Below are 21,986 nucleotides of genomic sequence, written 5' to 3'. Positions count from 1 at the left end.
TCTTAAGTATGGTTGTCCTTTGGGTCTCTTGATTCCCTATGGATACCACATTGTGATTCTCATGGACCATCTGTTGTCAGTCTTCTTTGCCAGATGTCCTGCCCATTGCCATTTGAGAGAATTAATTCTGTGGATCACATCAATTACCTGGGTTCTTTGTTTAATCCACTCTATTTTTTTATGATCTCTCTTGGTTATTCCTAGCATGCATTGCTCCATTGAAAAAATTGCAGTCTATAAGAGAATACCTATAAATTTCCATTATCAGTCCATCCATACATTCCTCCGTCTTTCCTTAATCTCAAGAACGGAATTAGATAGATGAAAGACAAGACCAGATAGCAAAACCTTAGGGACAGGAGGCCCGATTAACTATATATGAATTTCCGATGCAAACTGGAAGTTGATTCAAAACTTTCCGATGCAAACTAAGTCGATTTAAAACTTTCCCCGAAAGCAGTTAATAAATGACTGGCACGACTCTATTAAAGGAAAAGTATGATGTACTGGGTAATTTGCAATGGAGAGCATACATTTTAAATGAAATAAATTAGAAATTGCAGCCCAGCATTGTGACGATGCCACAATAAATAATTGCTCATTAACCAAAATAACTTTTTCTAATCTGGATCCATGAGCCATCATAGAAAATAGCAGAAAGATTGTTTAAATTTAGTTTGTAATGAAGGAATAGACTTGAGGGAACTCAGTTTATATATAAAAATGAAACAGGAACAAACAACCTGGTTCAAGCTTTGTTATAAATAACTCGTATAGATTACATTTTCATATATATATTTACTATAGGTTAGTTTCAATCCTGTTCTTAGAAGCAAACTATTAACAAGTTACATACAAAATATTTGCCATCTTGATATATCAAGATGATAAATTCAAAAAATGCAAGTCTTGCATGTAATATATAATTGTCATAAATACATTTATTGCAATATTTAATCTTTGTCCAATGTTTATTAATTTATTTTTCTTGGAATCATTTTAAATTACTATAATCAACCAGAGTTGATTAATATATCCTACAGGTCCTACATCATATTTTATAAATAGAAAGCCACATATTATCTCCGAACAACTTTAATAGTCGGGTATTGATTTTCTGAGTCAATATTTAGAAATGTAACTTCTGCTTCTTGGAAAAATAAGAGTATACAGTTATAAAGTATCCAATATATATACAATAGGATATATGTTTTGATTTAAATGTTGCTTTCCAATACTATTGTTATGAAGCAACAATTGTTAGTAGTATTGGTTCTGTGTAGTTAACTGATTTTCTACTTGCTTTTGCTCTGGGAATTAAATTTATATAAGAAATTAATATTGCCTCCCAACTCTATAAATGAAGCAAGTAGTTATCACATAAACTGCCATACAAAATTATTGTTTACACCCTCAATCTCGCAATATCAGTCCAAATTACTGTCAGATGATTATGATAAACAATGAGTCAAGACAATAGGTTTGACTAATTAGCAATTTATTCTTTATTCTTATTATTCTTCCAAGTTGGACTTCTCATATTAATAATAATAATAATAAAATAATTAAAAATTGAAATGATTGCAGCAAGAAAATATAAAATAATTGATAAAAATATTCCTGATTTTATAAAAATCTGTAAGGTTATTAAGCAGGCTATTTTGGATATTTCTTTGTTAAAGCAATGACTTCATGCATTGAGCTCACTGGCACAAAAAGTTAAAAACATGATACTTTTAAATCTGGTACATTGAATTCCAAGCTTCTAAAATTTCTAATTTCCTACTTATAATTATAAAATTGCTTAGTTAAGGTGGACAATACTTTTAACAAAAGGAAGCATTTTCAATCAAGTCTTGAATATTTAAATTTTGAAATTCTAAACATGAACTCCAATTGCATGCATTCAACATTTTTTACATCTATAAATGAGTTGTTCTAAACTAATCATCAGCTGGTTAATGTAACCCTTGGTGCCAAGATGGCGGCTCGTCTGATTCCAGCAAGGAAACAGTGAGACGAACGTTCTAACCTAACATAACCTATTCTAATAAATTACCATAATTATTAGCAACCAAATTATTAGAATGGGTTAGGTTAGGTTAGAACGTGCGTCCCACTGTTTCCTTGCTGGAATCAGACAAGCCGCCATCTTGGCACCAAGGGTTACGTTAACCCATCAGCTTTTTAACCAAAATGTCTCAAATATCAGTATATATAATTCTAAAGATTATGTTTAAAATTACTTATTGTTTTAAATCAGGAAAATTTTTAAAGTATGTCCAACTTCAGTTACAAGGAAGATCATTTTGTATTATGTTGCCTTCTGCAAACCGAGGTATAATTTTTATTGATTAATTTGAATCATTTAGTATATGATATCTAATCAAAATTTTAATTTTTTATAAGATTAAGTTTTTTTCATTTATCATTGGAGGAAAAACAAGAGATTAAAATAAACTGTGCTACTTTCTGTTAAACATCAACAAACAGAATCATGAGGATTTGACACGATTAAAAGTTGAAAACTACAAAAATTATCCTGTTTATTTTTTTTAATATAAATTGAGTTAAGTATTTTCTAGACATTATTTACATTAAAACTTTATCCAATTATCTTTAAAAGACATTTCTCTTCTAAATTTAAAAATTATTTTCACAGCATTTTATGGCAATGGAGTGAACGTTTGAGAAACTTTCGGTTCAAAAAATACAGAAAAACAAAAGTAAACAAGAGATAATCGCTTTGAAAGACATCATGGCAGTCTGGAAACAGCTAATGCCTACGTGACCCAATTTCTTACTTAAATCTTTTGAATTTTTAAAATAATAATTAGCCACACGCTATTTTGTCTCAACTTCGTTTCCCAAACGTGAACTTCTCATATAATTAATTATGAATCGGTGTCGTCGCAATCTTTCTTTAATTTGTTTATTCATACAGTATACACGCTTCCAGCTGCCGGTATATGGCACGTGATAGAGAAATTAACCAATCAGACGATAGTGGAATATCTGTTGGCGTTGACGTCAAGAAAAAAAAAAAAGTGGTTACGTAGAAGCAGAAAACATGGCGTTTAAAGGACGAAACAGTCAAAAATTATTTTATAAAAATACATTTTATACGATTTTGTCATAAAAAAAAGTCTGTTATAATTTTAAACTCTAAATATTATTTTCAATATAAATCTTAGGGAACGAGATTACGTGTTAAATATATTTAAAAAAATTTTCCGTAAATTTAATGAGTCGGTTGTTTTTACGTGCTGGAAATTCGGAAAAATTTTATTTTTTCCTCCTAACGAAACAAACGTATTAATAAATATTTTAAAAAATTATTCGCCTTTGTTAACTTATAAAAGCGATTGTTTATTTTAGCACGATATCTGTCACCGTACCGATATCCATCACGTGACTTCCCGTCACCATTTATCTCGAGGGAAAAAGTAGCAAACGCACGCTCAGAAGTACTAAGCTGGCATTGTCAAGATGGCCGAGAAAGGATCGTCCAATTCGGAACCCGTAACCACAACGTCAGAAAGTAATGTAGAAGAACGCCCGCTTACGGAATTAGAAAAAAATTTCGAGAAAGCAGCTGAGCGTTTACCGAACATCGTATCTAAACTCGATTCTAATCAATTGCTGTTTTGCTATGCCAGATATAAACAAGTAAGCATACAGTACATATAACTACTTTGACGTTTTGATGACCGACTTTTTTTTTGTGTGTGTGTGTTCTTAAAATAATGTGTTGTGAAGGAGCGTGTCATTTATATTGTTGGAAAACACTACTTTACAGGCAACACAAGGTGCGTGTAACATACCTAAACCAGATACTTTCGAAGAGACACAGAAATGGTAAATCATTAGCATTATCCCTGCATATTTTTGTGCACCTACACTATTAATTCTGACTTAATTATGATTTTTCTTTTTTTAAGGGCTGCTTGGAAAGGTTTAGGTGACATGTCACAAGAAACAGCAATGAAAGAATACATTGATGCAGTAAAATCAAATGATCCAAATTGGAATGAGGTATGTTAATTAATTTTTAATGATTATAAAAAAAAAATATGAGACGACTTAAGAAATATATTGTGACGTTTTGCAATTGTTTGTTTAAATTTCTGGTATTTTAAAAAATTATATGGAAAAGCACTTATATTAAAAAAAAAAGTTTAGTTCTAGCCATTTAAATATAATTTTTCGGTTATATTTATTGGGCCAAATGTCATAGTAATTTCTGACTGTGATCGAATGATTTTATACGGTAAATATAGGTGTTGTTTGCTTCGTGAATATTGATTTTGCACGCGCTTTATATGTATATAGTGCTGGAAGTAATTTTGATTTTCTTAACAATAGAATATTATGATGATGATGATTAATAATAATTTTTGTATAAAGTTTATGATTATGATTTGTTTATGTTTAAAGATGATGATTAATAATTTCTGTATTTAGTAAAATTCCATCTGTTGCATAAGGAATGTGATGACTTAAAATTGATTTGGACTAATAATAATAGTTATTGCAACAAATTCTTTAAAATTTCTTGATATTGGGAAATATGATGTTAAAGAATATGTTAGTGTTCTACTTTTATATATGTATATTTTTCATCTTACAAAAGTAAACATTTAATTCATGATATTTTATTTTTAGCATTTTTTTTTTTTGATTAAATTAATTATTTTTTTAATTTACGTAGCATAAAATGTGAAAAAATTATGCTTCGGTAAAATAGATACGTAGTCTTAATATTTAAAGAAAGAATTTTGGGTTAATGTTACCTTAGGTAGCCAAGATGGCAGCTCGTCTCTGATTCCAGCAAAGAAACAGTGGGGCGCACGGTCTAACCTTATCTAACCTATTCTAATAATTTGGTTGCTAATAATTATGGTAATTTATTAGAATAGATTAGGTTAGATTAAAACGTGCGTCCCACTGTTTCCTTGCTGGAATCAGAGATGAGCCACCATCTTGGCTACCTAAGGTAACATTAACCGAATTTTGTTTACTCTCACTTTTAGAAAAGATTCTATGTTGTTTCTGTTTGTTCTCATTGTTACGAATACAAAAATTGAATTTGATAGTGCTATGCAGATGATTGGCGGAAAAGGTTTACGAAGAAGAATTAAATTTTAAAACATTACAAAAAGATCGAAGAAACTCTTAAATTGTTGGTTTAATTGATAATCTTAGCTTAATTTTCTTAAAATTAAGATATTAAAAGAATGGGGAAAACATGATTTTATCAAATTTGTGTATTAATATTATTTTTCCTAATTGGATAATTTTGGCAATTATAACACGTGTGTACACACACACTAAATTTTTATGAACTTAATAACTATCAGAATAATTGAATTGGTTGAAAGTGTGTGTGTAGTCTTTATCAATTTAAGATTGGTTTTTTTTTTTTTTTTTTATTCTAAATATTCATAATTTTTATAATTTAATGATTTACTACGAATGAAATGTAAATCAAACTGCATTTTTTTCAATAAAAAAGATTAATATATTAAACTAAAAACTAATAATAATTGTATTTTAATATGTAATTACTACATTTAATATATTATTTAGTCTATAATTTGTTTATTAATTTCTTTATAAAACATTCATAATAATGTGTAGTTGATCATTTCTGTAGAAAATGAACAAAACTAGAAACATTATCTTATATAATATATAATTATTTTAGAAATATCTACAGTAATATTAGTGTTATTTTCTCAATATAAACTTTAATTTTGATTTATACCACTCTAATTTATAAAGAAGCTTTTATCTAAAAAATGGCTAAAATAGAACTTTTTTATAACGTAATAAGTAATTAAATAATTAAAATTTTATAATTACAGTAGAGCATCGATTATCCGACCCCCGATTAACCGACCGCGTTCTAGTCGGCAAATTCAAATGTCAGCTAGTGATGTGGCGCTACAATATTTGGTTATGTCTTGGCTACTTTAATATTATTTTTGTTAAATTTTTGCATGTTTTAGCTGGCAGCACTGGCTCGACCATGAAAGGGAGGCTAGTATTTAAACCAGGCCTAATACACTATTTTTTCATACTTTTCGGTTATCCGACCAACCCCAGTCCCCAATTAAGTCGGATAATCGATGCTCTACTGTAATTAAATTATGATTTTTTTTCTGTGAAACGAAACGGTTGACAGTAATTGTAATCCCAAAAGTAAATAACATTAAAACTAAGCAAAACACAAAGAAATTTCAAATTGAATTTTCTAATCATCCTTAAGTTCATTTTAAGCATTCAAGCATATTACTAATCATGTTACAAGATTTAAAACTTTGTTTTAATCTAATGCAATACTTATAGTGTGCTATATCAGAATTTGTAAAAAACAATATACAGAGTGTTTCGAAACTCATGGGCAAAAATTTAAGGGGTGATAGAAAACATCTAAACGAGCAATTTTCACCATACAATTAGAGGATTTGATCCCGGGATCCCGACCACTTTTTAGTCCCAAAATTTTCGGGATTAAGTTTTCCTGATCCAGAGATTTTCAGGATTGACATCATTTTAAAAAAGTTGCAAAATAGACTGCATGAAGCAAAACGTTCAGTGCGAGTGCTCTTAACAGAATTGCTTGCCTACCATTTTAATATAAAACTTCTTGTATTTTGAACTAAAATGATAGGCAAGCAGTTCTCACTGGGTTATCTGGTAATATACTTCATTTTGGAATTTTTGCGGGCACCAATCGATTTTGGCACAGTCGAGAGCACTTTTGGTTGGCTGTAGAGTTCTAACATGGCCCTTCAAACATTCTAATAAGTCATTTAATGGAGGAATATCATCACTCTTAAGTGAGTGCTCCCACCAGCCTCTGGTTGTTGCATCCAATTTAAATTGAATAATGAACATAAATAATATGCTCGAGAACTCATCTGTATTAAAATTTAGAGCTTTTAAGGATCAAATACACTCTGTAGTCGAATAAACAAAATTGTAACATGTGTCGGGTGTGTTTGTTATCTAGCATCGATGTACAGTCCACAGCTCTGTCACACGTGTGTATATATGTGTGACAGAGCATATATGCACAACAGCATATATCCGCATATATATATGTGCAACAAATTTAGAAGCAGACTTGGTAATGCGTTGTTATTTCTCAGATCATATTTTTGCAGTTCAAATTAGAATGTTCCTATTAGATTAGTTTTCTTTATATTTAAGAAAAATGTGACTGATTAATATTATTTTTAAATACTTTTTGCTAAGAAACTTATTTTACTACCTACTTACTAGATTGTTACACGAAAGTCGTCTATTTAGTCAATGTTAAGAGAGATATTTGTTAATTTTCAATGTTTATTTGCATAGTTTGTTACATAAGGGTTTTTTTCAATTTATGTAAGTTTAAAGAGATCTCACTGATGCTTGAAAAAGAATAACTTTAACATGAAGACTGAGTGATTTTAACTCTGGTTAGTCTGACTCTAAGTCTGATTGGTTAGAGTGATTAGATTAGCTAGGTGTATACCATAAAAACATTGATTTTTGTCAAAATTTTGATTTGTTGATTAAAGAGCTGATTTCTGTAAGATTTTTTTATTTTTTATTAAACCTCAATACCGAAATGATCCTGGGATTGACTAAGTATAATCCCGAAATCCCAGGATTAGAAATAAGGGCCGGGATCGAATTCCCTACATACAACGCATGAGCGGAGAGCAAGCGATGAACCACTAGGAGGTATCCATTACTGTCACATGAAAGAACAAAACACCAAATGGATAGAGGAGGTAGTAAATAATTTTATTGACAGCATGTGTGGCAAAATTACAGAAACTGCTCAAAAGAGCAACTGCCTGTGGTAATGCAGGTGTTACATCTGCGACGTAGCGAGCGATGCACTTTTTCAAACACACCCAGCATTTCTCAGACGGCACTGGCAGCAACAGAAATCCTGGCAACTAGGTTCTCATCGGAGTCGATGGGACTTTCATACACGAGACTTTTCAAATGGCCCCACAGGAAAAAGTCCAGACAGGAGAGATTGGGTGAGCGTGCCAACCAAGGTGTGAGCCCACCTCGACCAATCCATCACCCTGGGAATTTAGCATCTAAAGCGCTCTGCACATCCAAGCTGAAATGGGGTGGTGCTCTGTCATGCTGGAATATACAAGCACATATGTGCTGCTCCACGTGGTGTGCTTATATGTTGGCTGCAACAGGTTGAAGTAAGTCTGGCAATACCTGTTGTAAAATGTGAGGTATGTGCCTTCACATGTAAAGGTGCATTCATTCGTGAATAACACGTGTACCAAAATCAGGCTGCGCTGCTAGCTGTTGCAAAAACCAATGTGCAAACTCGACACGTGGCACATAATCTGCAGGTATCAAGGCTTGCACGTTCTGTGCGTGGTAGCGGTGTAATCCTTCGTCCCGTGGTACTTGCCAAACAATCGAGTGGGGCACATTTACGGCACAGGAAACCAATCGCATGCTAATAGCTGGAACTTCCACTCTTTGTGGAATGTCCTCTACAACTTGTGGCGTCTGTCACTCATGCCATGCCCTGTATCATGCATGCCGGTGACAAAGGATCCCATTTTGCACAGGCACCGATGCAATCGCTCAAACATTTTTTCGGTCTGGCACATGTCTTCTCGGGAAACACTGTCTGTACAGTCTTTCAGCTTCCACAGCATTCCCATTCACAAGACCATACATAAAATGCATGTCCGCCTTTTCCAATTTCAAGTTATAATTGGTGATAGTGCTACCTCGACTCCCGGACCTTCATACAGCAGACCCGATCCTGCTAAAGGAAGAAGACACGGGTTGGAAGATACCAAGGACTTCTACCGCTTCCATACACACACAATCATTGCATACTGCCCTCCATATTCGTCCTTAGAGGTATTTCGGGGTTGAACTTTGTAAACACACTCTGATATGCAGATTAGACACGTGACATAGTTCCAAGAGTAGTCACCATTTTGTGTAAGTAGTATAGCATAACCGCATCTAACCTTAGAATTTATATAGCCTCCTGTACTCTTTATTTAATTAATCAGTAAATGTTTAGTTATTTTGTTACACCTGTCTCCTGTCACTCCAAACCACCTGTTGACTTGCTCACCTCCCTCGCCACGTGATAAAGCCATCTGAAACGACAACTTGGGCAGTCTTTGCAGACTGTTGCCAAGTAAGTGGTCAGATGGGATTAACCCCTGGCCCACGGTTTCTCACAAATTGGTAGGTAAAATCTTCAGGATGGAATCATCTTTGAATAAAATTAATATTCAATTGAAGATTTCTAAGTTTACTCATATAATAAATAGAACATTTTAAATAATACAATCAATAATCAAAATAGGTTCAAAAACAACGAAGGCATCCATAGAAGTGACTAATTTAAATTTCTGAAAAAATAAGTGTACTATTGAATTATTTTACAATATTGTAATTGTAAATATTTTTATCAATATATAATTAGAAAACAAATATTTAATAATTTAAATTGAATTTATTTGACTATTTAATGAATTTTTACAGGATAAAAACATTACTATTAGATCAAAAGACGTTTTTGACTGGGTGAGGACAAATAACTTAGACAGTTTAGAACAGATCATTCGGACCAAAGATTTCCCAATAAATCAACGAGACGAATTGGTTAGTAGTCAACAATTTATGAATTGTGAAGTATAATGCATAAATTTCATCTAATTAAAATTTATTTTATTTTATTTGTAATAGAAAATGACATTATTGCATTGGGCATGTGATTTAGGATTTGCTTCTATTGCTGAAATTTTGCTTCAGAATAATATTGATATCAATGCTCAAGTAAGTATTATTGTTAATCAAATCATTTAACAGATCACTGATGATGTATAATGCATTAAATTTCATATTCATTGTCTAAAACTTTCTTGATTTTTCTATTAATTATAAATTTTAATTGATGCATAGAATGAATCGGTCAAAAAATAATTTAGTTTCAATAATTTTTTAATTCTACTAAAATTTTATATTAACTAACTCTAGTTTTCTATTTGATAATTATAGAAGTTTTTTTAAAAATTCAAGAAAACATTCCAGCTTTTTACAAATCCATAAAAGGAACTACATTATTGGAGTTAGAAATCAATATATACCCGTAATATCTCAAGTATTTTTGAACCATCTCCACATAACTTTAAAAAGTTTTTATTGGGTTCATCATCGCACGAACTTACTAATTGATCTGAAAGCTCTTCTATTTAAAAAGTTTTTGCTTAAAATTTGTAACATCGTTACATATATGAACAAAAACTGATATATAAAACTTTTCATATTCTGATAGTGAAAAACATTTCATATTTTTAATTACAAATATATTAAACATTATATATATAAAATAACTAACAGGTTAGTTGTATTTATTACAAATATCAAATGAACGACAGATTCTTTATTGATAATGTTATATCTAAAATTGTCTATACTGAATGAGTGATGTTATATCTAAAATTAGCCCTGGAAGCAAAGATTGTACCGAGGTTTGTATAGTGCAATTGGCAGTGCGTTTACATCGGTGGTTCTTAACCAGTGTTCTGCAAACCTATCTCGAGTGTTCCGCAAAAGAAAAGATGTTAGAGTTTTTATTCAAATTTATTCCCATTGTTATATTTGTAGACAATTCCATGTTTTTATTTTATTCAATATATTGAAGTTTATTAATTTATTGCTTTGCTTCATTGTTTCCTGAAAATAGTAAACATGTAATTGTGTAAAGTACTTCTTTTTTGTATCTTAGGAAACCGACACTAACTGCGGTCGGTAAACTTCCGTTAATCTAACGGGTACTTTACGCGGATTCGAGATTAGTTTGCCAGGCCTGGGCTTTTAAGCGTGCACCGAAAAATTAGTAATAATAACGATAAATATCAAGTCTAATCAAAAATTCAAATATATTTAATTAGTAACTAGAACGTACTACGTACAAATGTCAATAATCCAAACAAAATTTATTAACGAAAATCAACAAGTCAACCCGACAATAAACTCAGCTACTTAGCTTAACTTAATATTAATTCCCCTTTGAAAATTCGACAAATCAAATACTTAGAAACTATGAACAAAATCTCTTACTAATTAAACGTCTATCTGTCACCTCACTATACGAAGAACCTATTTCCTCAATCCTTTTGATATCGTCAATCGAATTTCTCTTTAACACCTTGGATCGTCCAATTATCAATCTGGACTTCTATCAGAAAATACTTCGCTTTTGAATTCACCTTGCTCTCAAAGTTGCCTCAATTTGGAAATCACCTCTCTCTTCTTCGGTTAACGTACGGGTTTTATACTGTGAGGTGATGTCACACTTCAGCTGAGCTACTCCCCTTATTTACATACTTAGTTGCTAACATTAATTTTCTTTTCTGGCAGCTTTAAGTTTCCGACAAAACTTATAAACCGTTTACAAAGTATTTATCATAATTTTCTGGGATGTTAAGACGGTTTATCAAGTATTTCTTTACTAGTGAGTGTGGGGACTCCCCCCTCCATTTTTTTTTCTGCGGACCGTTTACTTCCGCTGGGCAGCGCAAGTGCGCAAGATTTTTCCTACGGCGCTTATTTCTCCGTGAGTTGTTTTATCTTCTTTTTTTTTTTTCGTTACTAACAAGAGAGTGGTGGGGAACCTTCGTCCTAAATAAACATAAGCCCCAAACAAAATATAATAAAACGGAAAAATAATAATAAAATAAAAATAACGCTCAGAATCAGTTCCTTACAATTGCTTACAATTTTCATGATGAACTCAGGATATTTTCTTCAAATAAGAAGTTATACTCAAAAATTAAATATTTTTGTAAATAGTCTTAACTTCTTATTTGAAGAATTCTAATTTATGGAATTGCTTATCAATTTTTGAATATATTGATGCTAATGCTCCACGTAATAAAAAGTATATGAATGGTGTTCCGCAGCCTCATAAAGGTTGAGAACCACTGGTCTACGCGATAAGAGGGAGTCGCAGGTTCAAGTCCTGCTATGGGCTGATCTTTTTCTTCCAGAATATTCTAAATTTAAATTAATTTAAAATCATATCTAACAAGAGATGGTAGCCTACCTTCTGCTAAATTGCTTAATAATTATTTAGCTTTATATATAAAGCCTGATAAAGAATCTGGATATTTGTTTGGTAAATACATTGAATGAAATGATGATGGTATATTGACATATTTGATATATCAATATACCATCATTTCATTCAATGTAAATATTTTCTGCCATGTAGTTGCTCAATTTTTGTAAAATTTTAGAAATATGTTTGCTGTGAACTATGTTATTTTTTAATAAGAATTTCTTCATTATTTTCTGGACTAAAGAAACGTGAAGTGTTTTATGGTTGTTTGTTTATATGATTGAGCATATATGATGCCAATGTAACACATAATAGAATGCCTTTTCATCACATTTAGCAGAATAAAAGCAATATATATCAAAATTCAGCAAAAATTCTTACACGCACAGGGTGAGCAAAAAGTCTATAAAACTTTAAACATTCATAAAGAATGGAAGAATTATGGAATGAAATGTGGTTTGTGAGGTAAGTATTGTCAAGCGCAGGGTTTCCCTGTGCTGACAATACTTACCACACAAACTTTTGTTGACAAGAAAAAGTTAATTCCAAAAATCACCAATATATGGTGTTAACATACAAAAGAAAATGAATATTTGTGCAAACAGTGGGATTTCTGATTGCTAGGTTATTTTTTCCCGTCAACAAAAACACCTCATTCTTACAATATTTACCATGCAAACTACATTTCATTGATTAATTTTGCTTCTATATGTATTTATAAAAGCATTATATATATATATATGTTCACCCCATATGTCACATGAAAATTAGTTATTAAAAACTTTTTTCATAGTAATTTCATGTTTGTATTGGCTACATAAAGTTTTCTAAATAACAAATTAAAGTGTGCCATATTATCAAGAACTATAAAAATGCTTATATTTTTATTGTTGGGGTTTTTTAAACTATTTTTATAACATTATTATTGCATAAAAAAATGATCATGACTATAGCACAAAGACAAAAAGGCACATCCTGAAATTTGAATGATGATATAGCTATACAACATGATTCATAAACTTCAGGCTATCCTACACACTCACGCACATATATATTTCCAACCAAAATAGAAACACAGATGCTAAATATTTAGCAACATTTTGGAAATATGTGATCTGGACAGGGTCTGGCTAATGTTAATTTTTTTTAATAAAAAAGTACTTGACAATAAATAAGTAAACAATAAGTTATTAATAAAACAACTTATAAGCAACAAATAATGATTAATAATTGGTTTATTCTGCTCAGTTTTTAAGAAAAAAGGAATCAGAGATGATAAAATTCAATAAACACTTGACAAAAAAATGATCATTATTTATTGTTTTCTTTCACAGTCATTTTCAAAGCTCCAGTAGCTTTAAAAGAAAAAAGTTTTTTAAAGTTGATTCTCTTTCATTGTAATGTACACATTGTCTTTTAGCTTCTTCTGGGGCTTGATGCTGCTCTGATTTTTGACTTTTCTCAATATAAATGGTAAATGTGATAAGAATTCCTAAATATCTCTGAAGTGGTCATCTGTAAGGGGTTAATCTCCTCCAAAATGAGGGTGGGGGGTAAATAAAATGATGATTCAACATTACATTTTCAATGAGACAGATTCCATCACTTACGAAATTACAACTGAAAACTTGAGTAGAAAAGAAAATATTTTCAACTTTGTGTTTTGATTTATGGTTTCTGTTGTCATTTTCAGATAATTTAGAGCCCTAGGTTTTATTGTCATAAATGTTGTGATTTTACATTTGATTTATTCTTATTTCTGTACATTTTACTTTATATAAACTTTATTCTCTTCTTAATATAGGATGATTATGGGCAGACTGCTTTACATTTAGGTAATTATCAGTTTTAATTTTTGCTTTATATTCCAAAATGTAATTATCTAAATGATTTTTGATTTCCATTAAAAAAATTTATTTCCAGCAAGTTTTTGTGGATATCCCGATATCGTCCAGTTACTTTTGGAGAACGGAGCTAAAATGATCACGGATGACAACGGTTTGACAGCCAAAGACGTGGCATTTAACGAAGAAATTGCAAATCTTTTTCCTTCTTGTTATAATTGAATATGTATATGTAGTATGTTCATATGTTAAGATCTTGATTTATTAAAGACATGTAAATATTTTAAATTATGTTTTGAAAATATTGGTATTCAGATCTTTTTTATTTTTTTTTTTTTATAATAAATACTTGAGTTTATATATAGTCATTGTATGTCAATATTCTTTATTTATAAAAATTACAAAATTTTATTTTATAATGTTCATGATTGCTCTCAAATTTAAATTCTCAATGGTATGTTGTATAAATTAACTAACTAAAATTTTAGCTCAACCTTATATTTAATTATTATAAGGGTAGTGCAAAGGTTGGTTAATCAAGATTAATTACTCTTACCATTTGATTCAGTAACAGATTTTAACATGTAGCTTTATTCTAAATGTTAAAAACAGCATACTACAATCAACTGACTTTTGCAATTCAGATAAATATAGCAAAATTTTAACTAAACATTTCATTTAAAAAATTTTACAGAAAGACCAAGCTGTTTTAATCAGAAAATTTAGTTTTCAAAATGTATTGCCTTCAACAAGCACTAATTTTTTTCTAAACAAAATGAACTTGTTAGTCATGTTATTAGGACAGTTGAATCCAAGCTATAAGGGTTCAACTGGGAAAAATTCCTGGGGGAAAAACCCCAGGAATTTTTCCAAGATACCTTTGGACCCCATTGTAGGTCTGGTCAAACCCATGTTTGGCATAAAAATAGGAGCCCTATTAGTGCCCATAGTGCAGATTCAAAAAACATTTTTATTAATATGGTGAATGTTGAAAATATTTGTATTGTTACCAATATTTAAATCAAGAACCCCTTGGATAAGAATGAAAAAATACTGTAGATAGTCAGGTCTGTACTATTGTTTTTTGATACTAGACGCATGGCACAATCATACCACCCCGCTAATATATACATAGTCAGAAACATACCATCCACATTGAATTAAATTCCTTTTGTTTGTATTCGTTAGTTAAATAATGGTAAGTATCTTTACAAGTTAATATGGGATCGTCCATAAGGTTAGGTAATGCTGTTTTTACGTTTTTCAATCATCATCACCACCACCTGTAACACTAACTGCATTGCATATACCCCACCCTCAAAGTACGTAATGCATAAGATCTACCCTTAATTGTACTAAATACACAGCACGGAATAATGGAATACATTACATTAATTACGTACATAACGGTGACAAACAGTAGACTTCTCTAAGCAACTCTTTGGAAACAAAAACGAATCATTCTGTTACGCCAGGGTTGAGATATTAACATGACAATGTTTTCGTAGGCACCTTCATCTCGTAAGCATTGTAACGATTATCTGCATACCCCACCCGCCTATATGATCTGCGTTACGTAATTTTGGACAATTACCTTTATGAAACAAAAAATAATTTGAAATTGCATTGATTAGCTAGGCACGAGACTGATACTTGGGATTAAAAAAAAAATGTATGAGGAGTCACGGCAGTAACTCTCTTCCAAGTAAAGTTACTGATTGGCTGTATATACACAGGAATCAGTTGCCGATTTTCAGGGGTCAATTTCTCCATCCTCCAAACACCGGAAGTAATCTTATAATATAAATTGAGATGGGATGATGATGATGATGATGATGCTTTACACAGACACAATGTAGTGACAATATTCAAACACTAGGCAGATTATTCATCTTTTATTTAGTTGGATGATCTGCCTAGTGTTTGAAAATTGTCACTACATTGTGTCTGTGTAAAGCAAAGAAATATAAAACATGGTTTCATTATTATTATCATTTTTATTCCAATAATAAGTGCAGAGCCCAAATGGTTAGGAATTGAAAGTTGAAATTTGGTATAAGGTAATGAGAATGCACACTAAAAAAATTTTTGGAAATTTCTCCTGCGGGGGGGAGGGTTAAGGATTACCATGAAGAGCTCAGCTGTATTACAGATCAGATTTTTGTGTTTTTGCGGGAAATCGAACATATGTTTTAGACCCATCTGAAAATTTTCTAAATTAGCCTCATAAGAGGGGGACAATTCTTGCACCCGATGAAAACGGGTAAGATCAAACTTGAAGGAACATGCAATTTACTGCATGTACATAGCATGAAATCTATACTGTGACCTTGGAACTACGGACACAATATGGCAGCTCCGTAGGGAACATTGACCTTATGTTTATAGACCTTGCACAGTGTAAGTTTGGCTTGAGCATAGAGAGTGTCAGCTGTAAAAATTCGAAATTCTTTTAATATATGAATTTTCCTCATTTTCAACTCTGATATTGCTTTTGTCCTTTTTAAAGGACTGCTTATAAATACCATTTTAATTTGGTTTTGAACATTATTTATTCGTGAATGTCCTTAATATTTATATTTCTATTAACTGTCACTTTAATCAATTTAAAGTCTAAAATTGTGAGACTGTTTGTTTGTTGCTTATAATTTGTGTTCGTTTTAAAATATTTTTGGGAGTTTTTGTTAAGGGGAAGAAAACATCAAAAAATTTATAGTTAAGCCTGTACATACGTTATTAATATGGGATGTCTTCGGGATTCCTGAGAACACACTGAATCAGGAAGAAAAGGGGTCGACGATGTTATATACATTTAATTATGGAAATGTATAGAAATGTTAAACCATGTGTTAAGATGTGACAGATTTAAGGTGTTACAAGAAAGGAGATTTAGGATGGCTTTGGAGTTTATCAAGGTTAAGCCCATATTTTTTTTAGTTGAGTCACTCGCCAAATCAATTAAATCCATATAACAAAAAGTATAAAAATTGATAATGTAAATTATTTGTTTAAATTCCTTTTAAATGCATAGCTTTAATGTAACAATATATAAAATTAGTTACACAATAAATGTAAAATTAATAATGATTATATTACGGATTTACAAATGGAGTTAATCAATGTGGCCTGTATATGGCTCATTTATTAATAATAGGTAAATTATTGTAGTTTGCAGTGAGAAAGGAGCTATGATATTTGTTATTCACAATTTATATTGTGTTTATTAATGAGATGGATAGATTAAAGTTGAGCCAAAGAAGGTTAGGAACAGGTTAGAGAGGGGGGATTAAAAGTGAGTAGATTTAGTTCTTGGATTTCAAATATAGGCTGTTAGAGGAAAAAGACAACATATTCAACATATTTACGGACACATAATAAGTTAGAGGTAATTAGATGATGATGAGTTAGAGGTTGATAAATAAAATACGTAAATGTAGGATGGCAAGAGTTCAGACAGTATTATTAGATATTGATAGTGATAGTAATTAGTGATGACATGGAGTCTAAAAGAAAGACATGTTAGTGATGTTTTAGGCCTACATAAACAAAGGACAGGTTTAGTAGGCCATTAATAAATCTTCATTCATATTCTATTTTTGAAAGTGCAGAATATTATATAAATTATCATAAGAAAATGTAATTTCTTATGTCAAAAATACAAAACTATTTCGTCCTCACTGTACTGAATCAAGTAAAATTGTACAGCACACTTTATGTAGTATTTAAGTCAATAAATTATAGAAAAAATAGTTTGTCTTTATCTGGATTAAATTTTTATGGCTATTTAAATGTGTCAAAGGATAAGCTACGGTTTTCCTAATTATATTGTCATACATATGTAATAAAATAAAACAGTAAAATGCAAATTTATTTACTTATTTTACCATTACCTATGTATTGAACAGATATATTATACTCAGAATATTATGTACAAAAGTTTCACTCACAATATGTAGCAATATAACAGTTTTAAACAGATCTTTATTTAAAACCTGGATAAGTTAAATCAAAAATAATTATATTTTTGACTTATCCACATCCTCGTCTGTAATTTAAAATTAACATCTTATTAAATTTTTCTATAAACCAAATATACTTTTTCTTTCGTTATACATGATGTAAAATTTAAAAATGTAATTACGAATAAGATTCTTTTTGATAGAACAGTAGAAAAAAGTTACAAAAATGCTCGAAAACAATAAAAATACTACTAACCAAATGGATAAACCAACTTCTCACCGTAGTCTAATGCCAGCTATCAGCAACCCGACACATTAACTTTACTTGAGAGCAAGGTCCTGAGTAAACTAGTAGAATTTAATCTCCAGGATTTAATTCTTCTGTTAATTGTCCTCGACGACGGCAAAGGATACGCAATTTCTCTGAGGTATTCATAACCTCTATTACCTACAGCACGTTTTAATTGTAATGCATGCTTGATGGTTTCGTCAGTCCACGGATAGGGATTACTCTTGCTCACCCTCTGCATATACTGCACTTGGTCGGGCTTCAAAAATTTGCTAAGCTTTCTCTCCAATGCCTCTTGCCTCTCCATTAGTCTTTTTATCTGAAACGTACATACAAAATAATTTTAACATTATTAAAATCTAGTTGATTTTGGCATTTCATTTACAATTTCACAAAATATTCTGATGAAAAGAAAGTCTAACTTAATTTATTCTCAAAGCACAGATCCCTCCATCATGACAAAGTTGAATGTAATAACATTATTATTACCTCTCTTTTCAACATTTCATTTTCTTCAGCAAGTTTTTCATTACTACTATCATTTGTATCTACAGTTGCAGACTCTTCTGCTTCTTCTTTTTCATTACAACTATCATTTGTATCTATAACTGCAGGCTCTTCTGCTTCATCACAATCCACAGACGACGAAGCTGTAAATTAAATTTAATTGTTCAAGCAAAACTACAGATAATTTTACACATGGTCAATAGTTAAACTAAATGTACAAACATATATGTATGTGTTTGTACATTCAGTTCTATTATTGATAGTTTTATAGGATGTATAAAACTATCTTACCAAAGCTGCACTCATTTGGAAGTGGTTCTTTTTCTTTTGGTGCTTCTCTTCTTAATAGCAGACGGGGTGAAAAATTTGGAAGATCAAAAAGGGTCGGAATTGCATTCCATTTCAATAATTTTCTCCCATCTGCTCTTTTAAGTTCAAACTGTGACTCCTCAAAATGTATCTAAAAAATTTAGTTATATTACATTACAAAAGTTATTGTAAACACCTCGTAAATTTATCCTTTCGGTTTAATGTTACCTTAGGTAGCCAAGATGGCGGCTCGTCTCTAATTTCAGCAAGGAAACAGTGGGACGCACGTTCTAACCTAACCTAACCTATTCTAATAATTTGGTTGCTAATAATTATGGTAATTAATTAGAATAGGTTAGGTTAGAACGTGCGTCCCACTGTGGAATTAGAGACGAGCCGCCATCTTGGCTACCTAAGGTAACATTAACCTATTTTCGACATTATTTTATCCACTAACCTCACAAAGCCTCGAACTCGCAGTTGGTTTCCATTTTTCTCTTCTACAATATTGACGCCATTCAGCTTTCCTGGCTTTGTCAGTGGGAAATCGAAACAATCTTACACCTTTTTCTGTCGAATTTTTACAATTCGGTGCTGAACACCAAACCATTTTAAATATATATATATATATATATATATAAAACAAGAAATCAAATTAATTGAGATGTAAAGAAACAAACAATCAGCTTCGCTCTAGAAACACCAGGGACACCGCAAAAGACTCAATATGACGACTGCCGCGATGCATCACGGTATCGTGTCCTGACCTTGTGTTTATTGAGAGCATTGCTCAAGACTGCTTATATGAAAAACAACAAAGCCAATTTTTTAATATATATTTTGAATATTAAATGATGATATTATTATTTTAAAAAGTTTAACATGTACAGAGCATTAAATATAAAATGAATTTTAGTTTTCTAAATAAGCTTTTGATATCTGTGGTATATTAAATAATTTGGGATTTATAACTTTTTTTCGGTTATAGCATGGCAACACTTAACTTACCTCGACAATATGGCGGCCATGTATTGAACGTGTGTGAATTAGTGAAATAATGGATATTAACCTTAAATTATCGAGAAATATGTATAGATTATTCACTTCTAATACAAAAAATACTTTATTTCTTGATCTGAATTTATTAAAACGGTATAATTTTAAATTATGTTCGACAATAGCGAGTGATGAAGCTTCAGACAATAATGAAATAGACGAAATAGAGAAGAAACGTGATGTCTCACGTTTACCAGAAAGTGTTCGCCAGATATATATGAAAAAGCAAATGTTACCCTTGCAACATTTTCATCATTACAAATTGGCATATCTTCGTAAAAATTACGCGAGATTTGGTAAAAAGTCCGGAATAAATCCGGGTTTGATGTGGCCATCTAAAGAATATCTGAAAGAATTGAAAAAATATCAATCAATTGCTCATACACCTTTGAACGAGATGCTAGCAAAGGTGAGAGAAAAAGATCAGCAGGAGCTAGAATACAGGAGAGAACGAGAAGAAATGATTGAAAAGAATATGGCTAAAATAGATACCTGGATGAGAGAATTTGAAATTAGAAAACAGAAGAAAGAAGCAGAAGCAAAAGCTCAAAAATTACGTAAACAGAAGTTAATCGAAGACGTACAGGAATACATTGGTTATAAAATGGATCCTAAGGATGAGCGATTCCAGGAGGTGCTTCAGATGAAAGAGGAGGAGGAAAAGAAGGTAAAGAGAAAATTGAGGAAGCAAGAACGTGAACAAAAAATGCTTGCCACGTTATTAAGTGCAGCTGAAGAACAATCGCCCAAAAGCTCTTGAAAATTAAATATTAAATAACATTTATGTAAAGTTTATGATTGGATCATAAGTGTATGCTATTTTCTGTATATTGCCATTTTTTTGTTGCTTTTATAATAAAAAGTTTGAGTTAGACTAATCTTAGTCTTGAAAACTTTCAAATATGTTATTATTGATGATAATACCAATATTGTGTAATCTATTAAATATTTATTTAATACACTACACAATATTTTTCTATATTTTGCAATATTTTATTTCAATACAAAAAGTTCGGTTTAATATTTAAAATTCTCAAAGTATGTAAAATTTAAAAACATCTATTTGTTTTTAACTTTGATTCAAGAATATTGATAAACAAGTAATGTTTAAACAAACCTTCATATTCCAAAGAAAGTTATTTAAATTAATATTTGAATAATAGTTATATAATTCGTTGAAATAAATTATTAGAATGCTTAAATTAGTATGTACTATCAGAAAAGGTTAATGTTACCCTTGGTGCCAAGATGGCGGCTCGTCTCTGATTTCAACAAGGAAACAGTGGGACGCACATTCTAACCTAACCTAACCTATTCTAATAATTTGGTTGCTAATAATTATGGTAATTTATTAGAATAGGTTAGGTTAGAATGTGCGTCCCACTGTTTCCTTGCTGGAATCAGAGACGAGCCACCATCTTGGCACCAAGGGTAACATTAACCTCATAAAATTATGATTGAAATCAGTTAAGTATATAGTTCATCTACTAATAGTAATATACAAAAATAACTTCTAACAATATTTCAATTTTTATCATTAAAATTTTATTAAAATATGATATGTCATAAAAATATAATTTAATGCTGATTTGGATGAATGAAGGCCTGAGACTGGCAACAGTAATATGAACTAGTTAATATTACTGCTGCCAGATCACAGGCCTTCATTCATCCAAATTCAAGTCAGATGTCGTCAAATAATGTAGAACACACTGAATGTATTAATTATAATTTTGTGTCATCTGGATTAATCAAAAAGCATATCTGAACATTTTCAGATAATATTTGAGGTTCAATACCTAAACTATAATACTGTATTTTGTAGTTCACAAACTTGTAGACTCTGACTGCTTACCAAATGTCATTTGACAATGATGATTTGCATTTCCATCAAA

The 21,986-nt window shown here is 30.9% G+C and overlaps 3 protein-coding genes across 3 annotated transcripts; 2 read left to right on the top strand and 1 right to left on the bottom strand.

Moving 5' to 3' along the window:
- Positions 1-3,280: 3,280 nt before the first annotated feature.
- Positions 3,281-14,259, top strand: LOC136983993 (acyl-CoA-binding domain-containing protein 6-like). The gene is made up of 7 exons (XM_067280886.1): positions 3,281-3,669; positions 3,800-3,858; positions 3,942-4,035; positions 9,547-9,666; positions 9,751-9,840; positions 13,932-13,962; positions 14,051-14,259. The coding sequence occupies exons 1-7, from the start codon at positions 3,490-3,492 to the stop codon at positions 14,191-14,193; spliced, it is 717 nt and encodes a 238-aa protein (XP_067136987.1). The 5' UTR covers positions 3,281-3,489; the 3' UTR covers positions 14,194-14,259.
- A 3,909-nt stretch (positions 14,260-18,168) lies between these two features.
- LOC136983992 (THAP domain-containing protein 1-like) lies at positions 18,169-19,750 on the bottom strand. The gene is made up of 4 exons (XM_067280885.1): positions 19,493-19,750; positions 19,018-19,186; positions 18,709-18,869; positions 18,169-18,538 (listed from the first exon to the last, which is right to left on the bottom strand). The coding sequence occupies exons 1-4, from the start codon at positions 19,643-19,645 to the stop codon at positions 18,230-18,232; spliced, it is 792 nt and encodes a 263-aa protein (XP_067136986.1). The 5' UTR covers positions 19,646-19,750; the 3' UTR covers positions 18,169-18,229.
- A 288-nt stretch (positions 19,751-20,038) lies between these two features.
- Positions 20,039-20,969, top strand: LOC136984064 (large ribosomal subunit protein mL64-like). Its single transcript, XM_067280990.1, has one exon. It carries the CDS (start codon positions 20,093-20,095, stop codon positions 20,849-20,851), a length of 759 nt encoding a protein of 252 aa, XP_067137091.1. The 5' UTR covers positions 20,039-20,092; the 3' UTR covers positions 20,852-20,969.
- Positions 20,970-21,986: the final 1,017 nt, after the last annotated feature.

Source organism: Centruroides vittatus, unplaced genomic scaffold (assembly GCF_030686945.1).
Source record: "Centruroides vittatus isolate TY-2023 unplaced genomic scaffold, ASM3068694v2 contig_900, whole genome shotgun sequence".
Lineage (NCBI taxonomy): Eukaryota > Metazoa > Arthropoda > Arachnida > Scorpiones > Buthidae > Centruroides > Centruroides vittatus.
The sequence above is the reverse complement of the archived record's forward strand: the minus strand, read 5'-3'. Positions and strand labels throughout refer to the sequence as shown.